General features: G+C 45.7%; 1 protein-coding gene across 2 annotated transcripts in view; it reads right to left on the bottom strand.

The window, feature by feature from the left end:
• Positions 1 to 18,812, bottom strand: part of FRMD4B (FERM domain containing 4B) — a 147,640-nt gene that overhangs the window by 17,748 nt on the left and 111,080 nt on the right. For both annotated transcript variants that reach the window (XM_050904631.1, XM_050904630.1), the window contains 4 exons: positions 11,862 to 11,945; positions 10,609 to 10,674; positions 9,484 to 9,541; positions 8,447 to 8,533 (listed from right to left, as the gene is read on the bottom strand). In XM_050904631.1, coding sequence (XP_050760588.1) covers positions 8,447 to 8,533; positions 9,484 to 9,541; positions 10,609 to 10,674; positions 11,862 to 11,945 — 295 coding nt within the window. The remainder of the gene's footprint in view (positions 1 to 8,446; positions 8,534 to 9,483; positions 9,542 to 10,608; positions 10,675 to 11,861; positions 11,946 to 18,812) is intronic.

Genomic DNA, 18,812 nt, shown 5'->3' with positions numbered 1-18,812 from the left:
ATTTGAAACATTCTTAACACGGATTGTAAATGAAACATAACCCAGTGCATGTGTTTGTGGGGAAAACTCTGGCTCTCTCAGCGACCTTTCCCTCTGTTTAGTTAAAGCTTTCTTTTCTAGTACTACAATTTATTATTAGATCCTGCTATATGAAAAATGCAGCAAGGGGAAATGTCATTTACTTAAACTAATAAGTCATTTTCTAGAAGATCGTGGAAGTATTACTCTGCTGCTTAAGTAAGTTTATCTTTGTATTAAAGGCACCCTGTCCAGTCACACTACTTTCAGAAGTGCCCTCTTTATACCTTGACATTGAACTTTTAAATGAATACATTAAAAAAAAATTAAAAAGAAAACAGCTCATGCAGTATGTCAGGATGTTGAGCAACAACGCCCGTGGGTGCTCCAGCACGCAGAGATCCCCAGCACGACCCCGGCAGCTCGGCCGCCTCCCTCCCCTGCACAGCCCCGCTGTGCACGCTCCGCTCCCCGCACTCACCTCCCCGCACCACCGGCCCCTTCTCCCCGGCACCACCGGCCACTCCAGAAAGCGTCAAGGGCGACATGAGCAGAGCAGAGCACGAGGTGGCCGCCGTGCCATCCCTCCCCGCCGCCGGCGGCCCGTCGGTACCGCTCTGCTTTCGTCGGCTTCGCCTCCCACTGCTGACACACGCCTGACATCACCGCCTCTCCCGGCAGCGACGCCTCCCCGACCCACCCTTTCCCCCAGATACAGGGAAAACTGAACGGAGGAGAGAGCAGAAGAGGGTTTCCACCGAGGGGCTGCACCCCTTCAGAGCACCCCGAGGCCTGGCGGGGGGGCTGAGGTGGGAGCAAGCGTGGCGAGGGGGGCTGCAGCAGGCAGCCCGGGCCCCCGCGGCGGCCGAGTCCCGGCCCTGCTGGCGTTGACTCACGCCCGAGAGGCAACAGGTTCGACCAGAAGCATCGCCCCGTGTTCCTGGCCGCCTCGCTCCCACGCTCGTAAAAACGATGGGTGTGCTTCAACCATGACCTCTGGAACAAAAACCGCCTTGCTGCCTCTTATCGGTTGCGGGCGATGACACCCCGTCCCCTTTATCACTTCCTCTGGGTTTTTCCCCTCCGGACGTGCTCAGCATTCCTGAGGGCTGCGGGAGAAGGGGTCACCTGTCCTAGGGGCAGGGAGGGCGAAGAAGGTCGCGTTTGGCAAGGGGACAAAATGCAGGTGAGGTGGCCCCACCACCTTGAGCAGCCTCCTGCCCAGGCAGAGGGATGCACCAGCACTCCAAGGGTCTGGGTGGACACTTCCATGAGGAACTGCCTGCGCAAATGCAATGCCAGCCCCCGGTGAGATGCATCCCTGATCATCTGTGGTGCGGAGAAGGGAGAGGGGGAAGAAAAAAAAAAAGAAAAAAAAAAGGCAGCCTTTGCATTTGTAAGGAAACCTGCATGGAATTGCCTCAGGATGTGGGTAGAGCTTTGCCCCATTTCCTCCCCACCCTGTGAGATCCGTCCCAGCCCAAAAAGGAGCTGACAGGCGCCCGCAGCATTTGCAGCCGGGTACATTCAGCACAAAGACATTTGCCTCCTTGCCCAAAGACACGCAGGACTGGGACAACTCCAGCTCCCCCCTCTGCTGCTCCACTGCAGAAGAGATGGGGAAGCAGCGTTTGAAATTCTGCACACAGGACACATTTTTGCTCTTACAGACTGAAAAGTGCCCTGTCCTTAAGCTATCTCACTTAAGAACAATATAAGCTCCTCAGCAATCAACTCCTCTGACAAACCCTCCTGCAGTCAAGTCCTTAAAAAAAAAAAAAAAAGGACCAATGATTGTGTAAGTAGCTTCAGAGTAAGTTGTGGACTAATAATATTTATATAGGTGCACTTAAAATAATCATGAATGAATGTATTAACAAGTTTCTGTCTAACATGTCTGGATTCATGAAGACAAGAGGAAAAAAAGCCTCAATACAAACAAGGGCAAAAAAGCAATAAAGAATAAACCAGAGTAAACCAAATGAAATTCTATAAACTCCTTCAAATGAAATTTTTCTAAATTGTGGTCAAAAGGCAATATTCAAGAAACTGTCACTGCACTAGAGTTTTCCTGCTCCCTTTAAATACTCCCTAACTCTGTACAGACATGTTTCTAAATCATCCCTAATTTCAATCTTACCTAAACTACATGCATATTAAAAGACAAAAGAGTTGTAAAAAAAGAATCTGGAAATCTGAAACTGGTTTTTGAGGGCTGGAAGAACAATTAGGAATAATTAAAATGTTTTTGTGGAAGTTTTGCAATGTATGTTCCCTTCAACCAGATGATTAGGTCCACCTGAGCTAATGAATGTTTTCTTAACAGCCTTCCCATCCATTTACATTGCCAGATCCTTAAAGGCTCCTGAAAACTCCCATTGAGCGTAGCAGGGGCTGCCTGTCCGACTCTACAGGCAGAATTTGGCCTGGTCGAGGTTTGTTTTCTGGGTCTTCTTGGAGAAGGCGGAGGTGCAAAGCTCCCTGATCACACCGCATTACTCAGGCACCTCTGTGCACCAGCCAGACTCCTACCACCCAGCTGCTGCTTTTGCCAGCCCATGAGTTGAAGCTTCCTGCATTTCTACTGCGATCCCCTTCGAGATACTACAGAACACTGAACACAAAGATATCGTCCTCCTAACCCTCTCTCCCATACAAAAAAAGCTGTAATTGTAGTCTAACGAGACACAAAGCAGACACAGACTGCTTAAGCAGCGAGACACCTTAATAAAAGAAGCAGCTGGTTTTTTTGTACCTGGCCGGTCTTGCATCCAGTTTTGAATAAAATGCAAGTTTGTCTGGGCCTGACAGCAGGAGCTCGCTGGCTCGGAAAAACGGCCCCATCAGGATCGCAGGCAGGAGCTGGCAAAGCCCCCACCTTCAGAAACGTGCAAAAGAGCTGCTCAGGGGCGCTTTGCTTAATATTCCTATCAGCCTGATGCATTTTGTTTAAAAAAAGATCAAAAAAAAAATTATTTTTTTTTTTTTTTCCCTGCAAGAGGGTGAAAAATCTGGAGAGGAGCTGGCTGGAGGGGTTGTATGACCAAGCACTTCTGCAGAGCCGCAGCACCAACCCCGGGCACAACACATGCCAGGGTTGCACCTGGGATGTTTCCAAGGTTGATGGCAAATTCTGACCAAGAGCTAAATTACCCAGATCTTTGATTTTTCACCCAAGGGATCACTGGGTAAGGTCAGTGTGGAAGTGCAAACCATGCTGCGGCGTTTGCAGCAGCCCTTCCCTCGGGAAGCACTTTCAAAGCACCTCGTGGTAACGTGCGGTGCCTGTAAGGAGGTTCGGCAACCAGCACCCCAGGAATTGGCTGGGAACGGCAATCTCCAGACAAATCTGGCAATTCAGACCAAGGAAACATAAAAGATTTCTGCCCACAGGAATGCACCCCACCCCGATGAAGGAAATTACCACCCTGCCGGCAACGCTAGAAGAAGGGCTGCCTTTCAGCCGCTCCACTCCAGTTTGCTGTCTGGCATGCTACCTTCAGCTGAAATCTCTTTGTTTTAAATTGCTGTGCCTGGCCATGGAGGGAGGCTTTTGAGGAGACGGCAGGAGAGCCAAACTGCCCCACCTGCAGCAACTTCTGAGAGAAGGAGGCAGACGGCTCCCACCTGTGCCAGCATAAATTGGTAGAGCTCACCTGGAGGCATCCTTCATCTCTTACACATTAAGCCATTCCTCTAAAAACCTCTTCAATCGCATTTTTTCCTAATGCATTACGATCCATCCTTGCTCGGTTCTCACTAGCGTTGGCATTAACAAGAATCAGAGATGTCTCGGCACCAAACTGTCCCAAAACGCGTGTGTTTTGGGGCAGGTGACGCCCAAGCAACTTTCCGCACATCTGGAAGGAACTGAATTTCAGAGCAGTCTCATAACAGCTATGTGTTTATTTTAAATAATCGTGTGAGATTAGTATCTTATATCTAAATCAATGGCTTCTACTTGGTGAGAAATAAACACCGTAAAAGAAATCTCTGCCTAAATAGATCCGCCTCCCGAGAAGCCTGTATGAATACTGTTGTGTTCTGAACCATTCAGCAAAGCAGGACAGTAAATTTACATTAAGTAAATGTTCTGCAAGGGAAAGCTTTCAGCATCAGCTCTTAGTATATGTTGATTTCAAAGAAAAATATCATATTATCCATTTCAAAACTAGTATACTCTAACAAAAACACTTTTGAGAACATAATGTATTCAAGACAACCAGCAGCAGAATTGAAATTCTTGTAGATTTAAAACAATACCATAGCAAGATTAGTTCTTCTCTTCAGATATTATAGTTCATTTATCACCAGGGAGTTGCCCACAGAAACACAATGAAGTGGGAGAACAAGTCAAAAAGCCAGCAAGCCGCCTTCTCAAATTCCCATCCCTCAGAGGATCACCACGTATTGGCTGAACGCAGAATAAACTCAACTCATACCATAATACACGCTCCATAAACAAGACGAGGCATTGTTTATCTCGCCAGTGAGAAGAATAGGGGTAGAGATAAAAGGGAGATCTGTTCTGTTTTGAAACAGCATACGAAGTCCTGGGACCTGGTTTATGCCTTTCCTAATTGATTCAGAGGAGATTGGGGACAGGATCTTGGCATGCCACCCCATAGCAAGCAGGAGGCATTTCTCCAAGCAGGAGGCATCTCTCGGTATTAACTGCAGCTGAAGGGAGAATATGTTTGCAGAGCAGCAGGACTGCAGAGTTAATCCCAGGTCTGAGCTGAAATCTGAACAAGGGTTGCCAAACCCAGGTTTTTTTATGGCCTGTGAGACTTCAGGATTATAATCAACTGAGCTCAGCGTAACCTCCAGCCAGTGTGGAGCCACTGCTTTTATCTACAAAGAAAAAGACAATTTTCATAAACGACAAAAAATAATTCTCCATTTTCAGTCTATTGCAGCACTGGAGCCCAGTGCTTCCCTCAGTGCCCATCAGCTCGCAGTCCCGGGCAAGGCGTAAAACACGGGCTCGCTTCACTAGAAACCGCTTCCAAAGCGGTACAAGCTTTCAGGAGTGACTTACAGCAACAAAACTCCTTTCTCCAAACCATCTCAGGTCAACTAGCAAAATATTAATAGCCAGACTCAAACCTCCCCAGCCAGCTTTACACAGACAGACAGACAAGGCAGGTTCTCCTGGTCCAGCCCTGAGTTACACACCGTCCTCTCCAACAACACACGTTCCCCTCATGGATGATTGACAGTACCTGCGCAAGCGTTGGCAAGGCTGGGCGATACAGATCTGGAGATTGCTTCATCCAGGTCTGTCTTGCAAGTTGCTTCCCGTGAAGAGTTCTCAACCTTGGACTTCACGCAACAGTGTTGATCCAACAACAAAATCGTGGGATAACCACTGTGCTCCAAGGCTTATATTTAGGTCTCTTTGCCTAAAGACCTACTTGGATAAAGCCAAAAGATTTCACTTTTTGAGGAGGATGGTTATATTTGTTGGGATTTTGACACTGCATTAATGGGTGCAGTTAATTTTACATATATTATTTTTTAATTATTATTATTTTTAAAATTTTATTCTGAATATGGACTTGGCTCTTACCAGATGCCTACGATGAACACATTAAGCAAATGCAGCTACATCTGACAGCAGCCATTAGCATTGCAGAAAAGACATGGGGAGCAGAATAAAAACCCCTGGTGTGAATTCAGCTGGAGCACAGGCACCAATTCCTGTTCAAAGCCTCCCACCTGAAACTCAGCAGCTTTCCCACTGCAGCCAGTATCAGAGAGGTCTGCACACCCAGAGATCGCTTGTATCTTTAAAATTAGGAAAAGCCAGCTTCGTCTTCATTAGACTTGGACTCAGCCTTTCCCTTTTATTGAATTAATCAGCTGCATGCATATTTAAACATCACTAAGTGGAGAACTGGAGCACAATAAGGATGCTCTTTCCCAGATGGCTAGAAATAAACAGAACAGCATTTTTGATCCACAGTATAAACAGCAGGATAACACCAGCACATGGCAGTTGTGAGTTTGGCTCCATCCTGAAAAGCAAAGCAAGAAAATTCTGCTAAACCCAGCAAAACTAACACCTCTGCTCCAAAAGACAGGCATAGTTTACATGCCTACTCCCCTCTTGCCTGCTGCTTCAGAAAGGACTGTGCTTGCTGGCTCCTCGGAGATTCAGGCAAGCTATACAGACTCTTCTCTCGCTGAAATATATTCCGATACATTCATAAATACGAACAAACAACAATACCGGTTAAAAGGAAACTTCTGCCTGCTGCATCACCAGCAGCAAGGCTACAGCTACACTGAAATAAACAGCAGTGTCTCAACATTTTAACTCCAAAACCAAGTCTGGACGTGGGTGCCTCTCTAGACCCAGCGTCTGCCTTCCCCCTCAAAAGCGATCTGATTCCAATTACTTCCACGGATCACATCAGAAGTGCACTTTGTATTTCAAATCCTGGAACACCTTTTTCACAAAGAAACTGCATATTTAGCCACATGTTAGAAGTAGCCATGACCCAGGACAAGCTGTGGCTTAAGTCATTTTTGTCTCCTCCTATTAACACCAGACACAAATCCGTAAGGATACTACAGCCATATCCATCCCCACTTTTTCAATCAGCTTACTGGCGTTAAAGCTTCCCTCTGCATTTAGGCTCCTCTCTCCCACCTTTCCTTTTAATCTCTATCCTCTGTTGTATAATTATAATTACAGCAAAGCAGACAACTATTATCATTTCCATTGTAACGCTTCCACTGCAGAGGTGACCTTTGTTTTTTATTTTATTTTTCTTAAACACAACTCCTGCTGCACTCAAAGGCAACGCCTCGTAACTAACTGTAGCAGGGTGTGACTTGGTATCTTGGGCCCTGCTGACCTTAAAAAATTTTCTTAATCTGCCTGGTTGATGTTGTAAACTGAAATCCCACAAGCATAAAAACTGCTTGGCGAAGCAATGCTTCTAGTCAGGCAGGCTGCATTTTCTTGGACAGCGTTGCTGGTCACAGCTGGACATCTTGGCTAGAGAATGATCCGTGTTTGACCTGACCGGAAAATCTTGTAGATGTTGCCTAAAAGCAGGGAAGTGCTCAAGAGCAAGAGGAGCTCCTTGATGCTCTCCTTTGATGATCAATGGCTGCATTAACATTGACTTGATTTTCTAGGGTTCCTCTTGTGTCACTGTCATATAGAACAGGCACGGTAAGAGAGACCTGGGATGAAATTGTGTGCTTTACTAAACAAAGCAAAAGGAAGGACATATGAGTTCAACTCTGGACACACAGGCATACAAATATACCAAAAGAAACGAAGTCATGGCCTGCTCTGGAAAAAGAGAACATCAAGTTGGGAGCTTGAAGGGGAATTAATTTTAACAAGGAAGTTTTGTTAAGCTATGTTTTTTGGCACAAATACACTAAACAATATCATTTTGCAAATGTAAAATTCCCTGGCAGGAAACACACACTTCACGTGAACTGCTGCCCACATCATTCCCGGGGAAGGAGAACAGCAAAACCCCAGGTCTCCATCTCCTCACGGCTTAGATGTTCCAACGAAGGCATGACCAGAAAGAAACCACACACAGCCGGCCCAACAGCGTGGCCCCACATGTGCGGTCCTGGCTCTTCCCCCCAGCCAAGCAGGTTAAATAACTCTTCAAAGACTTTCAGGGCTCCGTCCTGTCACAGGGAGACGTATGCAGCTACGGGACTGGGCGAGCTCCCAACACATCGTGTGCTTGGGTTGCATGATGGGTTTCCAAGGCCGCCGGCAGAAGAGCCTGTTAGGGCTCGCTGACGGGGGCTTTGAGGGAGCCAGCAGTGCAATACGGGACCCTCTGCCCTGCTTAAACAAGGGAGGCTGTTGGCAGAGTTCGCTCTGCAGGAGACACGCTAGGGAGCAGGGGGGTGGAAAAAGAGAAGAATGACCTCCAGTATTTGGCATTTACTCTCAATCCCCCCTTACAATTCATTGCATCATGGAAACGTACAGTTGCCTAAACAGGCTTGCAGTTTCATGCAGTTGGCCTCGTATTTCACGGATATCAGTGGAGCCTTTTATCACTTCACACACAAAGAACACCCACGAAAGCCAAGTGAAAACACTGCTCGAGTACAAGGCCTTTAGTTTGGGACTTGCAGAAACCCAATTGCTTCATAGTTCTGTAGTTATCCCTGGAGGCTGCCAAAATTCCTGTCCAGACTGTCCTGAGACGACCAAACTCAAGACGACACATGAGCCAAAGCTCCCAAAGGGAATTCCCACTATCTATGTGAGGAGGAGAGTTTTACTGCCTCAATGCCAGCAGAATTCTCCTTCTGCCTCCAACCCTTGGTCTTTTACTCACTAGTCCAATAAGCAACAGCTTAAAAAAAGTATACTCTGACATGCAACACCATCCCACCTCCCCCCGAAAAAAATCAGATGCAAAAAACTTACTTTTCTGGGCTTAACTTTGTCTTGTAAGTCGTACTGGCCTATTCCTTTGTAACTTATTCCAAGCCACCACGGGATTCCTTGCTTATCCTGAAAAATGGACGTCTACATGAACCAAGAGCTACTTAAGAATTATGCAATTCCAAGATTACAGCCCATTCCATTCTGTGACAAGCACGAGTAGGTACAGAACAAAGATTTTTTTTTGCAATCACACAAACACACAAATTGATGTGAAGTGGATTGCTGGAGTGAACGTTGAAGCTTTCTCCCCGTGCCTTCTCAGGCAGAAGCCAGAAACTAGGTGGTGGTTGTGCAAAGTGGACAAAAAAAGCGACAGTGCTGCTGAAACAAGGGGGTGTCACTCGTTGCGGGAGTGGCTGTGAAGGGGGGAAGGATATGAGACAGAAAAAACTGTGGCCAATGACTGCATCCACTAAATTCAGGCATGGACAGCTGCAGGAGGAGAGAACAGCGCAAAACATCAGCTTCTCAGGTACCACAGTCATGGCCATGACTCAAAGTAAGGAAACATCATCTCTGCTGAGCTCTTCTGCACAAAACACTTTGGCCCAGGCTCTGCTCTACAAAGGGGAATAAATGGTGTATTTCCATCACTCTCCAAAAATATTTCTCAGCATTTCCCCACTCCAGGTACGCACCCACTAATCACCTGCCACTTAGAAGTAGTCTTTTCTATATTGTATTTTTTTCTAATCTTGATGAGAAATGTCTCTGGGGAAACTATTAACTGCTTCAGATCTAGAAATGATATCCAGTTTAATTAAGATGATACGAATTTAGTTCCTGATAGGATTATAGAAGGTTTTACAAAGATTCCTTTCTGTCTTCTGTAGCACATAATGCTTTGCTGCTCTCTGGAAACAATTTTAAAGAATATTAAAGGGGGAAAAATTATAGATGTTGAAAAACGCAGGGTTTAATACTGATAGAAGGGTACTGAATCATCAAACTACTCCTATAGGAATGTAATCACAGGTTAAGCTAAGCAATCACATTATCTATGGGCATTTACTAACCTTTACTCCATAGTAATGAACTCCATATGTTGGCAAAGCTTCTACCACTTTCATGTACCTGTAGACAGATTTATAGCATATCAGATTTTTCTCTAGAGGGAATAATATCTATTAACATATTTTTTTCACACATACATTCAGGACATGTCATTTATCATTTGCATATTTTGAAGGTCTTAATAATTGAAGGCCCATGTTTTCAGAAAAAAACTTAGCATCCTGGCTTGGGGAAAGATGTGATATTTTGGCCCAGCTAAAGCAAATGGAAATCTCTCATACAACAAAACATTCAATCTCTTATCAGAAGGTCAGAGAACTGAAAGTAAAAATTCTGACCTGAACATGTGAGCCTTTTGGGAAATGCTGGCGTTAAAGACCTGCCTATAATTATTGCACCATGGTGCTCTGGTTACAATGGATAGGCTCCAAATGAAAGTGTTTATGCAGTTGTACAACTGTTTCATGAGGCAATTCAGACAACCACTGAACAGACAATTTTTTCCCTCACTCCTATTGAAAGAAGCCCCTGAATTATTGAGACAGAGTTACAGGCATCGAGGTACGTGAGAAAAACTACAAGTTGTCTACATCGTGCAACCGTGGCAATCATCTCAAACTTCTCGGTTCGTAACACATCCCACTGCATTTACCTGTAGGAAGTACAGTAATATTAACGGTAAATTAAAAATGAAATTCCATAGGCTCTGTATGCATCTTGGAAGACCTTGTTCTTTTGAAAGCCAAATTCTGAACATTTCAACAAACATGCATTTGGTTTTTTTTTACAGGACCTAAGGTAATACTCGCCCTTAAGAGTTTGGTGAGAAAACTAATTGATAGCAAGCACAGTATGGAGAAGAGTCTTCCAATAAAGTAAGGTCCAAATAATTTCTTTTATATTTGAGGTATCTGAACGAGGACACACAACCTTAACTGCAAGCCTGTGAAATCTGAATCTTCAAATAATTTAACTTTGAAATATAACTCAATAAAAAAGAATCTGACAGATACAAATAGTAAAGTTTGCAAGCAATAATGACCAACACAGCCCGCATCGCCACTTCTCAACAAAAAAGAAAAAAAGGAAAAATATCATCTTCACAAATTAACAAGTGTCATACTCACTGAACAATGGCTTGTCCTCTGGTCAGACCTTTAATTTGTGTATAATGCTCAATTACTCTGTCCTCACTGCAAACCAAACACAAAACCCAATTTAGAGGCTCAGTGACTTTTTTCATGTGTGACAGCATCTGTTGAAATTCAGACGCCTGCTCAGCATGCAGAGAAGTGTCCCTCTGTACATTTCTTGCTCTGGTTTACATTCTGTTTCTTACTGATTTCTTTCCCACCCTTCATTAAGCAGTGTCGAGCTGCCTGGCTGATCCCCACCATCGCATGCCGCGTTCCAGACTAATTAATGAAATCTTTTCGGATCAGCCTGTTCTGCTGCAGATGCTGCTGCAGAATAATGGTACTAATTGTATAAATTCGTTTTCACATTCTAAAGGACCAAAACTTCAAAGGATGGTTAATGCGCTATATGTAAGACAGAAGAAGTTAAACCAGAAATGTTTTCATTCCATTGTATTTTTCCCCTGACATTTCATAGGTGAAAAAAATACAGATATGTCAGCAATGACCTTTTCACATTTTTCCTGTTATATACTTCAACATTTTGGTTTAGTGGAATGCAAAATAAAATATGCATTTAAGTGTCCGACACTTGAAAGCAAAGAAAAACCCAGCAGTATGCATTCTGAAAAAAACAAATCATAAGCAAGTACTAGTTTACTTGAAAATCCATCAGGTACACATCAAGCCTAGAAAAATGAAACAAATGAGAGAGTCAAACTTGCACAAAGGGCATCAATTCCAAGGAAACAACATCGTTGATTCATCCCAAATGCTGTGTCCCTTTACAGCAGATTCAAGCCACGACACTGGACCTGCCTTTCTGTTTCCAGCTTTTCTAGCCTATTTCCTCCCCCTATTGAGGAGAGCAGCTGGGTGGGTATCTGGCTGCCAGCCAAGGTCAACCCACCACAGAGGCTCCACTGTGTGACAGTTGAAGAGCAAGGTGCTCTTTGCAAACCCAGGCTTGGCTGGAGTTCAGATTTCAGCTCTTTCTAACGCGTGGTCCCCACATATTCTGATCCAGCAATTTAATTTGAGCGAACGTTCAATGAGGGATTTGCATCAGATCTCGCATGATTTATAACATTCTAAAAACTGGAAATACTTGAACACCAGCAATTAACTCCAAGTCCTATATCATACAGGCTGAAAACTCTTTTAAGAGTTTGCAAAACCGTTTAGAAGTGATCTTGTCATTACCATTCATAGCAATGATTTACATTTTAAATTAAATAGCTCACCAGTAAGCGAGTGATGGATGCTCCTGCAGTGTCTTGGTAGGAAAGACAGGCAGTGTCTTCAAGTCTTTTCTAGTGTTTTCATCACTAAAAAACAAAAATGGCACAGAGTCACTGCTAGTGAATCATAGAAGCAATCACTAGTTTCAGCAGAAGGGCTGTATTTGCTACCCAAGAACATGGCGCATTGCCCCATATCAGGCTGTCACAGCAACGTAACTCTATAGGCCCTCTCACATGACACTGATGTATATGGTGTCATGCAGGCTCATGTTGTAACTCATTATACAGACACGTGATTCTCGGGCCACTGCGGCAGGAGCACCGTATCAATATTTACTTTGCACACACTCATTCTATTTGCTGAGTGCAGAATGAGCCCTGAAACAGCTGCAGAAGGAAAGCCTCTGCCCAAAAGCAAGGCTTGTAGTGCTAATTTTTGCTCTATCTTTAGCTAAAATCCTACCTCTAGACAACAAATTTCATGAAGCAGCATGGTATTTGTCAAATCTCAGAGTTTAACACTGATCTGATTCAAAACAAAGGGTTTCAGTTCATATACTTAAAAATATTTTCACTGAAAATATTTTTCCTGGACTGCTCATTCTACAGAAAGTTCAAATATTTTGGACTCCAGGCCCAGCCTGGAACGAAATAAAGGGGGCTGAAGTATGTGAATGCAATTTGTCACAAAAAACCCCAGCAGAATATTTAAAAACCTATTTACAGGCATCAGTAAAATGGTTAATATTTTCTCCTTACATGCCCCATTAATTAATCAGCTGAAACTTGCACGCCTCATTTCTGCAGGATTTCTGCGTGCCTTCGCAGCAGCGCCAACAAGCACGAACATGACTTTTCTATGTAAAGAATGCATCAGTCACGTCTATCAGCATCCGCCTCAACTTCTGCATCCAGGCTTTCCTTGAAGGTGTCTTCCTTCTCCCGACCTCTGTTTTCATCAGATTCCACTATTAGAGATTTCATCTGAGCTACGTTCCCCATCGTCCCTCAAAATCAGCACCCCGTGCATCAGCAGAGTGCACCAGAGCACAGAAATCTGCTCAGTGGGCACCGCGGATCAACCTCTGCAGACAGAGGAGGCAGCGAATCCCCACCACGTTTCCATCTCACGCGGCAGATGTCACACGGAAGGCGCAGTAAATGAAAGCTTTTTGTTCCTCGGTGAGCATGGGCTAACCGCTCCGCAAGCTTCTCCCCCAGCCCTGACAATGTGCCTCAACCCTGACTAAGAGGGACCACCTCTGGGGACGAGGAAACAGTTCAATCAACAGCCTGTTTATTCTTCAACGTCTTTGATGAAGTTGCCAAGAAGGGGGTCAATTAGCGCCGAGGAGCTGTTGCTGCTGAGCTTTGCCGGGCCGGCGCTCTTCTGCCAGGAATATGCACTTTTCTTTGCAAGCTGGCCAGCACCCAAGTGCCACAAACGGGGACAGCTGGGTAGAAAATCAGGATCTCTCCTCTCAACGCTCAAACACGGCCAATGCTCACAAAAGCTGAGGGGGTTTTATTCACCCTTTAAAAGCCCATTTTGATGGGATCAAAAGGCTGTAGGACATCTCAGCTTGCAGTGAGAAGGTAGATTACCAGGGCTTTGTAGGGACACATGAAAATGCAGACAGAGCACACCCTCCTGAGGCCTCAGAAACCAGAGCAAAAAATAAAAAAAAAACCCAAACCAAAAAACCAAGCCCTGAGCAACCTGGCCTGATCTCACCGCTGACTCCTCTTGGAGCAGGAGGTTCGGCCGGATGACCTCCTGAGGTCCCTTCCAACTTCAATCATAGACTCACAGCATAATTGATTATTAAGATAAAAATTTCCTCCTATTTTTAAGCCTGACTCATAACTGCAATGGCTGCTGTAGCAGTCAGGGTTGGCAGGGAAATGCAGTGAAGTAGGAGAGGTTTTGGAAGGAAGCAATAACAAAATAGCTCATTTTTACCAAATAAAAGGGCTGTTCCTCTAAATATAGATTCTCAACCCACAATATTCATAATCAGAGGTTTAACGGCTGGTCTATAAACCCCTATTTAGAAACCTTGTTGCCAGCGAACAACAAAACGCCCAAGCAAGGGCTGAAGCACTAATGAGGCTGATGCCAGGAGGCGAGAGCTGAGCCCCGGCAGAGGCAGCCGGGCGGGGGGACAGGTGACTCCCCTGCTGTCACCGCCGCAGCCGGGTGGAGAGGTCCCAAGCTCTCCTTCGCCAAACATTACGGGGCCAGTAGCTTCCCCGTCACCGAGACTCTGCAGAAATGCCATGAATCCTGGCAGCTGCATCCTACCATGCTCTGAAATGCCACCTTTTGCACAACTGGTGGCCTCCAGCATGGCTACTCGCCTTCCCGTTTGGTTTTTGGGCCCCTCACCTCCGGACCCGGTTGAGTAGCAACTTACTTTATCCTCATCAAATGCCAAATGAGGGCACCAGTTAAGCTTGAGCGATGCATAGCAGCTCATCAATATGGAAATGTCTACCACTGAATTTAAACCAAGCCCCAGCCAGCCAGCCAGCACACCCACCTCCCCGACAAGGTTTGTGGGCTCTGAGCTGGGACATACAGTGACCAAAGGGCTGCGATCACGTCTGTGCCATGATGCGGGGCACGTCCCTTCAGCACTGAACCAGAACCATGGGCCCTGGTGCAGTTTGTTAGCAGGCAGAGTCCACGGAGCTGTGACAACTTACAGCAGAGCTGGACCTTCTGTGTTCTTCTGCCAACCTACAAACCCATCCACCTTCTCACACTAGTGGAGAATACACTTCTTTTACAAGGCAAAGTTGGCCCTTGGGACTTGCCTTCCTGAAGGGACCCAACCTCATACCCTGAGGTTCAGACACACCATCCCATCCATCTACAGGTGGAGGAAGTCCATCAAAATGGACTTATAAGGTCTGAAAGTCTCTGAGAAGCCACATGAAGATTTTATTTTTTCCTGCATAATTGTAAGATAAAGCATGAAACAATCCTAGAAAAATACAAAAGACCTGGGAGAAACAGGGCACAGCTCCTTGCATGCTGGATGCCTTCAGACAGCGCAGGCTGGCACGCAGCAGCCCAGATCTGCTGACTGCGTGCCCGAGGATTAGCATTTGGGATGATTCACGGCTTCAGGAATAATAAAAGCCTCAAATAGTCCTCCCCCTCCTTCCACAGACTTCATTATCACTTTATCTGCACCGGGGAGCCAAAGCACGTCTCCCCTTGACCTTCAGGATCACTTTCCCAAACCCTCCGAGATCCAGCCGTTCCCCAGAGGTGACAACTCCAGATAGCAGGAGTGACGGTTTGAATTATTACCTGTTCCTGTTTGGTTTCAAAACGATCACAAGGCGATACAGAAATCACAGGGTAGACAGCCCCGGCTCCAGATGTCCAACCGTCTACGCTATCTACCAGCCAAACACACCAGTGTTGTATCTGGCGTGTCCATGGTTGGTTCTCATCAAGGCAGGAGGAGGACTCGGCTGTCGGGACGGAGAGGCCCACTTGCATTTAATCTGACCTCTGCTACAGAGGGGGCTTCTTGACTGGTGGTTCTTGGCATAATTTCAATATATAAACTTAAACCACCCAGAGTCAACGGGACTGAACATTTTTTGGCAACAGGTTTGTTTAATCCCCAGGAGGAGAATATAGGAAACTCTCATCTCAAGTATTTTTCCACTACGGAGAAGAATTAAAGAAAACCAGCAGACGGACCCTTTCCTTCCTATTCCACCCTCTAAATGGGAGTTTTCTCTCTGGCAGATATCAAGCAGAACTTGAATTGCTCTGGGCAATGTAAATGAAAATCTTCATCAGACCCTCCTCCTGCTGAACCTCAGCTTGCATTCTTGGTACTGTCCGTATTTAATTTTCTGTCCCAACATGAACAAACGTTGGGCAAGATGCTGTCCCCAACAGCACGCCCAGCTCATCGGTGCCAGCTCTACGGAGATGGAAGGGCAGCTTGCCTCTAAAATAACCAATAGCAATATTTAACCACGTACCATACTATGAATAGGAGTTCCCATATTCAAACTACTATCTCTAGCAGCAAACCAGGACCAATTCCACATGCTTCCTACAACCCGCTGACGTTACAGTAAAATTTTAGGCATCTTGCTAAAACCCCACCAGAAAGCTGGGAAGGAACCAAGCCAGACTATCGCGGCACGCTCTGCCTAAAGCACATTACTGAAAATTAAAAAAGACTTACATATTTATGCTCCCAGAAAGTACATCTTCACAGCTTGTAATCGAGTGATACAACACTCCCTGCTAGGCAAAGATTTACAGAACTGTGCTAATTAGGACCGTTTGTCAATGGCTGCCCAGGCTTTTCCCTGCGCCCACTGTCAAAAACAGCTTACGCCTGTTGCTAACGCAGGTAAGAGCTTAGCTGTAATAAGATGTGGTTAATGAGATTAGCATAAAACGTGAAGAGCAATAGACACACCCAGAGCAGCAAAAGCAATATATTGGACTACAACATAAAAGCTTATCAGCCCACACCATCTTTGTAAATATTAACCACTTGATAAGGACAGGACTTCAGACAACTTTTAACTGACTAAAGTGATGGCAGATGTGTCTGCCTCTGCTGAATTGTGTCGATAACACTTTATAAGGTAGGAATTTATCACTGGGGAAAGTGCACTGTGTAGTGATTTTCCTCTATTCTTGAAGCCTCTTGACCTCACATAAATACTTACTCTTGTGTTGCTATGTGATCATTAGAATAAGTCAACTCCTGGGTCTTTCTGAATGTCACTATTTTATATTCGGTTAATTCTTGAAATGAAGTTTAGGCACACCACAGGTAGAATTTAGAGTGGCCTTGTTTTTAGAAAATATCAACCAACCTCTCAAGTTAACCTGAAAGTTATTTCATGGACACCTAAAAATCAGCAGACACTTCTGAGAATCGCATGTGAGATACAGGGAAACACGGAGCTTCACAGCTAAAGGACGATACAATATTACCCTGCATCGTGAAGATGCTTCAAAAACTTTCCATTAGGATTTTTCTTCTTATTCTGTTCAAGATATTTAGAGCTAGCAAAATACATACAGAGAAACAGCACACAATTAGACTAGACACTTGAAAGCTTGACAATCTAATAAGTTTTCAGAGGGCTGGTCAGGTTACTCAGATGATGTTAGTAATGGTTCTATTTCTTGAGAATAACCACCGAATTCCTTTGCTATGCGATTACAAGCAATGCTATAACAGTACAAGCACATCCCGCGTTGCCACCCACACCCCAGCCTGGTCCCAAAGTGACTTTCTAAAGCAAGCAGACTTAGGGTAGCATCACCAAGGTCTCCAAGGTGCTCCCATTCCATACGTTCAACAGATGAGAGCTGGCAACATGGACCATCACACCGCAGCTGGACTGCTTCAGCAGCAGGTGCCTTTTCTGTAGGCTTTTGTTTGGTTTTAAAATAAATGGAAGGGCAGAGCGTGGCAACCTCACGCTCCCGTGGAGGTTGGTCTGCCTTTCAAGGTACTGCAAGAAACAGGTGTGAGGAAGAAGCAGCAAGGCAACGGAGGGGAAAAAAAATGAGCAGGGTTAAAAGTGCAAGAGAAAAGGGGGGCGAGGAAGACGGAGCAGGGAAGGTACGGGGAGAGCCGATGGATTTAGCAGCTTTCGAGTATGTCAGAGCAGCAGGATCTTGGCAGCAGGATTTTGAAATGTGCTCTCTGACAAATCCTCTTTTGTGACAAATGCCAGACGTTTCCCATCATTTCCCAACCTTTCAGTTTATGGTCTGCTGGCACACTCAAGAAAGTTATTTTTCTATTGAAGGAAGACCAGGATCCGGAAAGGCCATGAACAAGGGGCTTCCCCTGGCACAGGACAGCCAGAGCAGAACCTTAACCCCCCCCCAGCCATCGGGGAGCTTTGCCTGGGGCAGGGCTGCAAAGTCTGCCACTTGAATACCAGATAGGAACCGCCTGCTCAGAAAGGCATTTGAAGGAGCATTTCTAAGAGCCTTCCAAACCCTGAACGTGAAAAGGAACACGATAAGCAGTGCAGATGGCTTTTTCAACGCCAGGCTTGTTGCACATCTATGCTGCGGCCACGCTGTGGATTCCCACGCTGTGCTGCAGCGACAGCAGCTTTAGTTTCACAGCTTGAGAGGGACCAGCACCAAACACAAAGCACGGCCGGGGCTGGGCAACTCTTCCCCACACTTAGCACAGGCTGGACCACAGCCTTGGACCCCCGGGCCTGACCTCCAGCTCCAGCCCTGTTCCTTTAGGCTGATTTCTCTGCTTCCCAAACCCTGCCTGACTCTCAGAAAGAGCAGCAGCAGTGCCTCCTGATCCCATGGGGGTTTGGTGACCCTACTCGTTGGCTTTTGGAAGATGGACCAAGAGCACCAAGGAAAAAGCAACATTTCTCCTATCAGCTATAGGCATGCACCTCTCTATCTGAGGACATGGGGACCAGACAAATGAGAACGTGAGCTGCTCCCAGAGCCACCTTGGCAGATGAGGCACTGTTCGCATTTCCACTTTGCAGACGAGGAATGGGGTGCCGAGGAAGCAGTTCCCCATGGCTAGAGAAAATCTGCGACCTGAACCTGCCCTAAATTCTCAGGTCTTCTTTTACAGCTCTTCATGTGAAATACGAATATTCTGAAGAGAAAAAACCCTTGGGTCCTTGAACAACACACCTACCATGGGTGATGGCTCACAGTCCCACGGATCTGGCACAGTATATCCGTTTACAGAGCTGCTCAGCCATACCAACAGCAAGCGTTAGCAGTGCTTCTCGATTAGACCAGACGGGAAGCAGAACGGCTCTGCTTTACCTGGGGATTTACTGCAGAGCAAAAGACGACTATTCACAGTTGATGGAACGCTTGAAGGATCCCAAACCTTTCCTCGCAACAACAGACTGTTATTTCTAACATTCGCGCTTTCTTCCTGTTCA

This window comes from Gymnogyps californianus, chromosome 13, assembly GCF_018139145.2.
Source record: "Gymnogyps californianus isolate 813 chromosome 13, ASM1813914v2, whole genome shotgun sequence".
NCBI classification, from domain to species: Eukaryota; Metazoa; Chordata; class Aves; order Accipitriformes; family Cathartidae; genus Gymnogyps; species Gymnogyps californianus.
The sequence above is the reverse complement of the archived record's forward strand: the minus strand, read 5'-3'. Positions and strand labels throughout refer to the sequence as shown.